This window comes from Erpetoichthys calabaricus, chromosome 5 (assembly GCF_900747795.2).
Source record: "Erpetoichthys calabaricus chromosome 5, fErpCal1.3, whole genome shotgun sequence".
Classification (NCBI taxonomy): Eukaryota; Metazoa; Chordata; class Cladistia; order Polypteriformes; family Polypteridae; genus Erpetoichthys; species Erpetoichthys calabaricus.
The window spans coordinates 35,071,917-35,084,036 of NC_041398.2; the positions used below are offsets into that span (position 1 = coordinate 35,071,917).

At 42.6% G+C, this 12,120-nt stretch overlaps 1 protein-coding gene across 1 annotated transcript in view; it reads right to left on the reverse strand.

Moving 5' to 3' along the window:
- Window positions 1-352: 352 nt before the first annotated feature.
- LOC114651620 (sperm flagellar protein 1-like) overlaps window positions 353-12,120 on the reverse strand; it is a 120,678-nt gene continuing 108,910 nt past the window's right edge. The window contains exon 7 of the mRNA XM_028801441.2: window positions 353-740. Within this exon, the coding sequence (XP_028657274.1) occupies window positions 633-740 (108 nt within the window). The 3' untranslated portion in view covers window positions 353-632. The remainder of the gene's footprint in view (window positions 741-12,120) is intronic.

A 12,120-nucleotide genomic window follows, 5' to 3' on the forward strand; every position in this document is an offset into this window, starting at 1 on the left:
AGGAACAAACCCTGGACAGGGCACCAGTGTGGTAGAAAGTGCTAAACAAAACTTGGGTAGTCAGGGTTTATGTGTGGTTTTTCTACTTTGGTTATCGATCTAAACATTGACGTTTGATTTGATCTGTTTGGTTTCGACCTTAGCCCTTTGACTTCAATTCTTCTCTCATCTCCTGTTCTTGTGCACATATTTTCTGATCTGTCAACTTCCAAAATGGTGCCAGAACACCTGGAACTTTACAGTCTGCTTAATAACACTAATAATGCATTGCTGACAGGACCACAAACGTACTTCAATGAATCAAATGTGTTTAAAATTCTTTACATAACAATGATGAATCTTTCCCATCGAATTCCTTGAAGAATATAACTATATTTATGAAAAACGTATTATAATACATTAAAATAATTGGAATTAAAGTAAATAATTTAAAACAAAGGCTAAAAAATATATTTTCCGTAATAAATTAGTGATGTTTCTGTAAATTAACCTGCATTACACATAAAACCATACGCCATTAGGTTCAGTAAACCCAGTTTCAACAGCCTGGCAAGGCCTGCGTTTCAAAAGCATTGACTTAGATGACCAACTTCCAGTCTTGATCTCGTGGATGCCGAGATGGTGAGACATGTTTATTTGGACTTTTGTTCAGCTTCCTGCAGACGCCGTGTGAGGTCATCAATGCGGACATCCTTCAGATGGACGAGGTGTTCTAAGCGACGGACTTTAGCTTTCAAAACCTGTGGAAGCAGAGATAGTCATGCAGTAAGGTGGCACATACAAGCAGTGTTATGTTAGAGAAGAAAACCTGTTATCCAAGAGGGTCCATTGTGAATGAACATGCGACACAAATATGCTGGGGCAGAATGTATAAAGAGAAGCATGAGGTCAGAATCAGCCATGGATGCAAACATATTGTGGTTGTGACTAGAAATGCCAAAGAGTTCAGGTAGAGGTACCTGCTTACTTTATTTGTTTTATAGTGTATATGCTTGTGTGTAAAAAGCCCGTCAAGATATTCCTCAAGGAGTAATTTCATGTTATCACAGTGTGGGTGCATATCACTCATTCTCATCACATTACCATCTAAAAGAGCAGTGGTCTGATTTCATAATGCAGCTGAGTCCTGATTTTCTAAATATTATGCTCTCCTCACTCTCATGATTTATACAGTGCATCCGGAAAGTATTCACAGCGCATCACTTTTTCCACATTTTGTTATGTTACACCCTTATTCCAAAATGGATTAAATTCATTTTTTTCCTCAGAATTCTACACACAACACACCATAATGACAACGTGAAAAAAGTTTACTTGAGGTTTTTGCAAATTTATTAAAAATAAAAAAATTGAGAAATCACGTGTACATAAGTATTCACAGCCTTTGCCATGAAGCTCAAAATTGAGCTCAGGTGCATCCTGTTTCCCCTGATTATCCTTGAGATGTTTCTGCAGCTTAATTGGAGTCCACCTGTGGTAAATTCAGTTGATTGGACATGATTTGGAAAGGGACACACCTGTCTATATAAGGTCCCACAGTTGACAGTTCATGTCAGAGCACAAAGCATGAAGTCAAAGGAATTGTCTGTAGAACTCCGAGACAGGACTGTCTCGAGGCACAAATCTGGGGAAGGTTACAGAAAAATTTCTGCTGCTTTGAAGGTCCCAATGAGCACAGTGGCCTCCATCATCCGTAAGTGGAAGAAGTTCTAAAACCACCAGGACTCTTCCTACAGCTGGCTGGCCATCTAAACTAAGCGATCCAGGGAGAAGGGCCTTAGTCAGGGAGGTGACCAAGAACCCGATGGTCACTCTGTCAGAGCTCCAGAGGTCCTCTGTGGAGAGAGGAGAACCTTCCAGAAGGACAACCATCTCTGCAGCAATCCACCAATCAGGCCTGTATGGTAGAGTGGCCAGACGGAAGCCACTCCTTAGTAAAAGGCACATGGCAGCCCACCTGGAGTTTGCCAAAAGGCACCTGAAGGACTCTCAGACCATGAGAAAGAAAATTCTCTGGTCTGATGAGACAAAGATTGAACTCTTTGGTGTGAATGCCAGGCGTCACGTTTGGAGGAAACCAGGCACCGCTCATCACCAGGCCAATACCATCCCTACAGTGAAGTATGGTGGTGGCAGCATCATGCTGTGGGGATGTTTTTCAGCAGCAGGGACTGGGAGACTAGTCAGGATAAAAGGAAAGATGACTGCAGCAATGTACAGAGACATCCTGGATGACAACCTGCTCCAGAGCACTCTTGACCTCAGACTGGGGCGCCGGTTCATCTTTCAGCAGGACAACGACCCTAAGCTCACAGCCAAGATATCAAAGGAGTGGCTTCAGGACAACTCTGTGAATGTCCTTGAGTGGCCCAGACAGAGCCCAGACTTGAATCCGATTGAACATCTCTGGAGAGATCTTAAAATGGCTGTGCACCGACACTTCCCATCCAACCTGATGGTGCTTGAGAGGTGCTGCAAAGAGGAATGGACGAAACTGGCCAAGGATAGGTGTGCCAAGCTTGTGGCATCATATTCAAAAAGACTTGAGGCTGTAATTGCTGCCAAAGGTGCATCGACAAAGTATTGAGCAAAGGCTGTGAATACTTATGTACATGGGATTTCTCAGTTTTTTTATTTTTAATAAATTTGCAAAAACCTCAAGTAAACTTTTTTCATGTTGTCATTATGGGGTGTTGTGTGTAGAATTCTGAGGAAAAAAATTAATTTCATCCATTTTGGAATAAGGCTGTAACATAACAAAATGTGGAAAAAGTGATGCGCTGTGAATACTTTCCGGATGCACTGTAAATGTGCTTATTTTAGATAGGAAGCATAGTGGTGCCTCCCAGGTCCAGACACCAGCTTAATCACTTTCTATTTGGTGTCTGCATGTTCTCCTCACACTTGCACAGGTTTTTCTCAGGTACTCCCACATCCCATAAACATGCAAGGCTGCAAATCTGTGGATTACAAAATGTTAGCAAGTAATGGTGTGTGTGTGCGTGAGAATGTGTCCCACAATATACTATTACTTCAGTCAGGCTTGGTTACTGTCATGTACCCAGTGCTTTTGGGGTATCCTTCAGTTCCCTAAGACATTTATTGGAATATATGAGTTAAAAACTTGATAGGGGGATGGATGAAGAATTTTAGAAACAGACCTGATGCCAGAAATCAATTAATAATAATAGAGACAGAGGATGAAAAATGAAAATGACCAGAAGATGCGAGAGTCATGAAATGGGCTGAGTGTCAAAACTGGGAATTAGACAGATGTTTTGTCAAAGCAAAAAACATGAATCAAATATTCAAAGTCAAAACATGAGAGCAAGGAATTGTAATCTAAAGGTAAATGGAGATTATCACAAAAATAAATTAATAATCTGTTAAATTCAGATACCCCATAACAGAAGGGAAAGGCATTTATACACTCGTTTGTGTGACATCTCGGGGAATTCTAGAATTCTAGAAATGGGTTTCCACAGAAACAATCAACATAATGTTCTTAGAGTGGTGTTGCCCATGATAAGAACAAAATGGCGTCATGGTTGAACATACTTGTAAACAAATACTACATTTTGTCAGGAGGCAAAAAACATTAATAGACCGTGGATTCAGATTGTCTGTGCTTCAAAACCCCATCAGAGATATATTATAGCCATGAACAATTGCTAGAACAAGAGCAAAAACATGATAAACATCGGAGATCATATTACCTTTCAGTGTATATTGTTGCTTTCATATTACTGTCATTAGTTTGAGGAAGGCATACAAGTGCAGTGTATCATTGTACTTGAAGAAGTATGAACATTGTCACATGTACAGTTATGTACACATAAAAATAAATTTGAACTTGAGTTGAAATTTTATTAATGTATTTCTGATGCCACTGGACAATGAGTGGACCAGATGCATGGTTTTACTCTGTTCATATTTTAAAAAGGCCTAATATTTAGGCTGAACAAATGTTAATCACAGAGAGGGATGAAGGATGAAGGTTGAAGAGGGCATCATCTACTTTTGTGAGATTCAATTTTTAAAGCTAATATGGTAAATTTATGGAGGATGATAAAATTAAAATGTCAAAAGATGTTAATAAATAATAAACAACGACAAAGACGTACAAACAGCAGAAAAATACTTTAGGGATTTCAAAGTTTTGTGAGGCTCGACTGGGAGGTGTTAGATTATTATCTATTCTCAAATCATTAATAAACTTAAAGACTTTTATGGGCCTTAAATTTAAAGACTTTTACGGGCCTTACATGGAAGGCCACATTCTCCAAAAAGAAGTGTAAGGGTGGTTTGTATTTACAGAGAAAATACAACGCCTGGCTCAAAACAAAATTGCAAATTTGATTATCTTCACATACAGTGCCTAACAAATTAGGAACTTAGTAGTAAGAAGAAATGGTAACAAAGTTTAAGAATCGCAATGATGAAAAGGGGCAATAAACAACTTAATATGTATCCCTGACCAAGCAGTCTAAAAATAAAGAACAGTTTCATCGTAAACAGTGGCAGTGGCTGAAGACAATTAAAAAGGATTATTATTTTATTTATTATTACCCTTTGAAAGCGCCCTTTAAGGTAAAGCACAGAGGATTTCCTAAAATCTTAGTAATCAAATCTATGTCTTTGCTTATCCTGTCCTTAAATTTAATTTAAAAGATGATTTTATTATAACTTTTTTTTTTTTAAACTCACTGTTGACAAGTAATAAAAATTGATTTCCCAGAAGAGAGAGATACACATCCTTGGCCTATCTGCTGTAACATTATTAGAATTCTGTGCTCCCTGCACGGGGTGTTTAGGGAGACCAGCTACCTAATTGAAGAATCAGACTTCAGTCAATATTGTACATACATAAAATCAACAGTTAAAAAGAACATTCTAGTCCAACTCAGAGGGGTTTTGGGGGGCTTATGGCCTGATTTTTGTCATTGAGCTGTTTCTGTAGCAGTCAAAACTGTTCAAGTCAAACTGTTAGCTTGTGAAAGGGTAATTTAAATTAAATTTGTGAATTCATCAGTAATATTTTATGTATTGTCGCACACATGCGATTGGGAGGCAGCTAAAGGGCCTGAATAAAAGTAGTACCATGCTAGACCAGGTGGTGTCAAGCTGCACCGACTTTCTCTCTCTATCCTCTGCAGACCATCCACAGGAAATCCCACTCGGTTCTGGCGTCTATGATGATGTCACTTCTGGTCTTGATGACACCACTTTTGGTTCCAGTGCTGTTGATGCCATCACTTCTGGTCCCGATGACATTGCTTTCCGGTTCCGGTCCCGATGACGTCAATTCCTGTCTCGGCCTTTAAAGCTGCCATATTCTCATCCTAAAATCAGTTTTGTTTTGGACTGTGTTCTGTGAACAACTCAGCCATTTACCCATTTGCAGCCAGGGCATAAAATACGGGTGGCTGCCCCAAACTTTTTTTGAATTCTCTGGCTTGTTTATATGACAGTATTTCAATAAATTACGGTATATATTGTAGTAAGGGTTACACTGCTGCTTGGATTAATTATCCTGTGTTCAAATCCCACATTTGGCCACTGTTTGTGTATACAATGTCCATTTTAGGACAACATCTGTCAAAACGCAATCCTTCCTCCTGCCTCTTTCAAAATGGCATCCATCCTCCGACAATACTTCCATGTCCTAAAATGGATGCCGTACTAGTGAAGTTTGTTCTTTCTTTTTGCATGGCTTCCTCCAGGTACTCTGGTTTTCCTCCCATATTCCCGAAGGAAAATTGGTTGGGTTGCCTGATGATTCGAAAATGGCACCATGTGAGAGCGTGAATGACTGGGCCCTGTAATTGAATGGCACTGTGTTGCCCGATGTACAGCAGTTACGGCAATTGCAAATAAACAGAGACCTGGGTGGCACGTGCTTTCTTGCAGTATTTCATCCTACCACTAATAAACTTACAAATACACATCACACTATTAAGAAAATGAGTGAAAGAATAGTGAAGCAGCAAGATATTCAAAATAAGCATTAAGTAATTTTCTTCAATCTTGCATCATATGCTCAGATTAATTTCATGTCTAAAAATATTGCTTTTTGATTTTTCTTTTTAATCTTTTATTGAATTTATTAAAACGATGTACGTTCCATACAATCAAGTCAAACTTAACAGGACTAAATTCAATTCAACACCCACTCATGAGAAAGAGAGGAAGGCCAACAGCCAGAGTAAAACTTATAAGAGTATTAAAGAGTGAAAAGAGTCCTTCTCCCTAATATAAATGCTTATTCTAAAATGTTATTGATTAGATCCTGCCAGGTTTTAAAAAAGTTTTGAAACAATCTTCTAAATGAGAATTTAATTTTTTCCAATTTTAAATAGTATATAACATCAGTTATAAATATTGCTTTTTGTAGCATGTGAAATTGTCTTTGTGCTTCAGGCCTGTTTCTGGCTGAGAAGCCAGCTCTGTTAGCCCTGCAGTGTTCTCTGTCTTCCCTTGTGGGAGTTGTGTATGTGAAGCCCAAGCTTTCCTGTCTAGTAATGGGACATAAAGGCAATAGCCCCTTATTCTAGGAATTAAATTGAGGACAGACCCATTTTCTTAATAATGTAATTGCACTTCTGTTCAAGCTTTTCGCAACCAACTGTCTCACCCCCACCCCACCGCCCACTCCTTATTCACCTTTGCGGCGTTGCAGGTGGACTGTGGACAGCCACCACCAGCTGTAACGATCATGTTCGATTTACTGGTTTACTCTGGAGTGAGTCTAGTTATGAATCTCCAGAGTTCTGCAAGTAGAGCTGAAATTGAATTTGATTGAGAGTTATCCTGCTCCTAGATCTGCTCAGAATGTCTCCAGTTTGTTGCAATACTCTTCTCGAGCTGGACTCTGTTATAGGAGTGAGACGAATGTCAAGTAAACTAAATGACATATACGTATAATCCAATTGGCTTGTTGGAAAAATAAAGCATGTGTGCTTTGAACTATTGCTTTCTGCGTCTGTCTGTATTAGGTAGGGTGGCTGCCACACCCCCTGTTGGTGCCACACTGGTGTAGTCGGCAAGATTTACCTGGCCATCAGTAAGGCAGGGACCAGCAATTTTATTGTTCTGGCAACCTGATACAGCAGTGCGGGGCATGAGCACACACGAGGCAGCACAGCAGCATGCATGCACACACGGTGTCGAACCACGCGCTGAAGCCGTGCTTAAAAACAAGAGGCTCTCTAGAACACTGCGCCAGCCTGATGGGGAGAAGAAGGTCCAGGTAGGCTCCTAAGGCAGCGTGCGGCCATACATACGCCGCCGCCAAGGAAGCCTGGATCAGCATGTCGTGTAGAGAGGCCACCTGGAGGTATGGAGGTACAGTTAGGTCCATAAATATTTGGACAGAGACAACTTTTTTCTAATTTTGGTTCTGTACATTACCACAATGAATTTTAAATGAAACAACTCAGATGCAGTTGAAGTGCAGACTTTCAGCTTTAATTCAGTGGGGTGAACGGAACGATTGCATAAAAATGTGAGGCAACTAAAGCATTTTTTTAACACAATCCCTTCATTTCAGGGGCTCAAAAGTAATTGGACAATTGACTCAAAGGCGATTTCATGGGCAGGTGTGGGCAAGTCCGTCATTATGTCATTATCAATTAAGTAGATAAAAGGCCTGGAGTTGATTTGAGGTGTGGTGCTTGCATGTGGAAGATTTTGCTGTGAACAGACAACAGGAGCTCTCCATGCAAGTGAAAGAAGCCATCCTTAAGCTGCAAAAACAGAAAAAACCCATCCGAGAAATATTACGAGTAGCAAAATCTACAGTTTGGTACATCCTGAGAAAGAAAGCAAGCACTGGTGAACTCAGCAATGCAAAAAGACCTGGACGTCCATGGAAGACAACAGTGGTGGATGATCGCAGAATCATTTCCATGGTGAAGAGAAACTCCTTCACAACAGCCAACCAAGTGAACAACACTCTCCAGGGGGTAGGCGTATCGATATCCAAGTCTACCATAAAGAGAAGACTGCATGAAAGTAAATACAGAGGGTGCACTGCAAGATGCAAGCCACTCATAAGCCTCAAGAATAGAAAGGCTGGATTGGACTTTGATAAAGAACATCTAAAAAAGCCAGCACAATTCTGGAAAAACATTCTGTGGACAGATAAAACCAAGATCAACATCTACCAGAATGATGGCAAGAAAAAAGTATGGAGAAGGCGTGGAACAGTTCATTATCCAAAGCATACCACATCATCTGTAAGACAAGGTGGAGGCAGTGTGATGGCTTGGGCGTGCATGGCTGCCAGTGGCACTGGGACACTAGTGTTTATTGATGATGTGACACAGGACAGAAGGAGCCGAATGAATTCTGAGGTGTTCAGAGACATACTGTCTGCTCAAATCCAGCTAAATGCAGTCAAATTGATTGGGCGGCGTTTCATGATACAGATGGACAATGACCCAAAACATACAGCCAAAGCAACCCAGGAGTTTATTAAAGCAAAGAAGTGGAAAATTCTTGAATGGCCAAGTCAGTCACCTGATCTTAATCCAATTGAGCATACATTTCACTTGTTGAAGACTAAACTTCGGACAGAAAGGCCCACAAACAAACAGCAACTGAAAGCCACTGCAGTAAAGGCCTGGCAGAGCATTAAAAAGGAGGAAACCCAGCATCTGGTGATGTCCATGAGTTCAAGACTTCAGGCTGTCATTGCCAGCAAAGGGTTTTCAACCAAGTATTAGAAATGGACAGTTTATTTCCAGTTATTTAATTTGTCCAATTACTTTTGAGCCCCTGAAATGAAGGGATTGTGTTAAAAAAATGCTTTAGTTACCTCACATTTTTATGCAATCGTTTTGTTCACCCCACTGAATTAAAGCTGAAAGTCTGCACTTCAACTGCATCTGAGTTGTTTCATTTAAAATTCATTGTGGTAATGTACAGAACCAATATTAGAAAAAAGTTGTCTCTGTCCAAATATTTATGGACCTAACTGTAGGTGCCAGTCTCAGGGATAATCTGCCCTGGGACTGTTATACATCTGTTCCGTGTGCCTACCTCCTAAATGGCGGAATGCCAGATCCGCATTGGCAACCCAGGCATGCCGATCCATGGAACGAAGACAGGACAAGTTCGAGGTTGAGAATTTGTGATTGGGGCCTGTTGCTTGCTAAAAGACAGTGGCAGGAGGAAGACCACCTGGAGCTGCGACCCAACACTGTTCATCCTACAGAGGAAGGGATGGTGGAGGGCCAGAAAGACCTCCATGAGGTGGAGGGTGTTTGTTCAGATCTTGCCGCTAAAGGGGTACAGGCGGGGATGGCGAACCTCCACCCTAATCCCGAAGAACACCCGATAGGGCCTGCACAGAAGGTGCATGACCTCAATGGCTCCACTGCCGACTGAAGATATTAATCTGTTGTTGGCTGTACGGGAGCTGAAGCCATGTTCCAGCCCGTACAGCCTCTGTTGCAGGTCCTGGGTCTGCTCCAGCAGACAATTGAGAGGCTGGAGAAGAAGGTCAACACGCCCCTGAAGGCAGTGCAGGAGGGCTGATGCGACATAACAATGGACTCTCCAGTCAGAGAGATGCGACGGTATAAGTAGGTGACACCTGTACCGTAAAGGAAACCAAGGTGCAGTGTGAAAGGGCACCGGTATCGGTCGGTTCCGGTTGGCAAGTAGCCACAACCTCTACACTGGATGCAATTGTGATGACTGATTGCACAGTGGGGGCAGAAACGGTAGAGGCGCATGTCAGGTGCCAGCGGCCAGAGCGCCCCGCCCCAAATGCCAGCGGCGGTCTCACTCAGGTCCAAAGGGGCACAGACGGTGCGGGGTCTCTTTTCTTCCTATAGGGAGATGCAGACTGTGGTTGCACCCCAGAGTAAGCAGAGGACCCGGAAATGGAAGACCAAGTCTCTGAACAGAGTGCAGTGTGAGCCCATCCACTTTCAGGTGGTGTAGGGCTTCTCTCCGCGGGGGCAGACAGAAATGCCGACCTCGGCTGGGTGTGAGATAAAGTAGGGCTTCCTGTCCTGCTTTCATGTTCGCAGGGCACAGCAGCGAGAGTCTGGGCCACGTCTGGAGATACTGTCCATTTAAAATGGCAGTGAATGCCAGGGGATGGCATCAAGGCAGCACCTCCCCGTCCCTTTCTTCTTATTTCATTTCAGGGAGGAGCCGTGGACCCAACAGCGTCGACTCCCCGTCCTGGAGAAAGACAGCTCTCGCAGGACAGGCTGCTTTGCCCCACATGGCTCAGCTGAGGGAGGGGCAGTGTGGGGGACGGCCGGGGCCCTTCACCAGCTGGGGTGCCTCCACGCTGGGAGGACTGGGGGAGCAAGTGTGGCCAGAGCATTACCTCGTCCGGAGTGCTAGATGGCAGCCCCCCTGGGTTGCAGCGGTGCCTAGGACTACCATAGGACTCCATGGGAGTTGGAGTTTGGTGCAGCCCTGTTGGGATCCATTGGCGCCACCGGGGGTGCTGCAGCAGCTGCCGTGCCCTCATGGGCAGTTCTTCCACCACACCCAGAAGTGCTGCCGTTAGTAGATCATCAAGCACCTGGAGCACTTCCGGGTGCCTTATAAAAGGGGCCAGCAACCACTGCTCTGAGAGCCAGAGTTGGGAGGAGGGACATGAAGCTTGCTGAGGAAGAGTTGTGGAGTAAAAAAGAGAAAGAGAACAAAAGAAGAAGAAGAATTTGTGTCGTATTGTGCTTGTGCTTTTAGGACTGTGCTAGACTTGTGGGAGACGGGGAAGACGTTTCTCACAAGGGAGAAAAAGAAAAAGAAAGTGTGTGTGCTTTGAACTTCTGCCTTCTGCATCTGTCTGTGTCAGGTAGGGTGGCTAGCACGCCCCCAGTTGGTGCCACACAGTATTTTAGTAGAAAAAGAACATTCAAGGAGGAAGTGAAGTGCATCAGAAATAGTAAAGGGGAATTTAAAAAATAGACAGTGAAATGGCAAGTGCTCTAAACTTGCATACTTATGAAATGTTCACTTGTGAGGAAGTGGAAAGAAGGAATGTTAGATTTGAGTCTGAGCCATGCAAGTACTCTTTATGAGAAGAACTTGGGCGTCATAGTGGACTCATAACTACCTACATCCACACAGTGTACAGAAGTCATTAAGACAGCTAACAGAATTTTGATTTTGATCTGATATACTTATATACTTGATCTGAAATATTTGTTAAGGAATATAGCACAATTTGTGGAGTACAAGTCAAATAAAGTTATGCTCAAGAATTATAACACACTAACTAGCGTGTGCTTATCTGGAGTACAGTGCACTCTTTTGTTCTCCAAGCTACAAAAAAGACATTGAAGCACTAGAAAAAGTCCAGAGAAAATCAACTAGGCTGATTCCAGGACTGCAGACTGCAGAGTATGAGCTATGAGGAAAGACTAAAGAAGTTGAACTTTTTCAGTTTAAGCAACAGAGATTAAGAGGAGACATGATTGAAGTGTTTAAAATTATAAAGGAAATTAGTACAGTGGATCGAGACTGTTATTTTTAAATGAGTTCAGCAAAAACATGGGGACACAGTTGTAAACTTGTTATGGGCGAATTTCACAGAAACATTAGGAAATTTTTCTACCTACAAAGAGATATAGACATCTGGAATAAGTTACCAAGTAGTGTGTGTGGACACCAGGGGAGCGTACAGCCGCCCTAACCAAACACAGACAAGCAGAGACACGATTTCAATTAGAGCACACTTTTTTATCCACAGGGGGAGCGCTACTTCCTTGCTCCCCACAGCACAGTACACAAGCACCTTTTCTTCTTCTTCTTCTTCTTCTTCTGCTTCTTCTTCTTCTTCTTCTTCTTCTTCCTCTTTATCCTATCCTATCCTATCCTATCCTATCCTATCCTATCCTATCCTATCCTATCCTATCCTATCCTATCCTATCAAACTTCATCCACCTCCTCCTGACTTTGGTTCCCTGAATGGAGTGAGACTGCCCCTTTTATGTTGCTCCTGGGAGTGCTCCAGGTGGCTCATTAGCATTATCTGGAATCACTCCCAGGTGTGATGGAAGTTCAATGTAAGGCTCTGCAGCTCCCTCTGGTGGACCCCATGGAACCCAACAGGGCTGTACCAAACTCTAGCTTCCAGTGTGCCCTGTG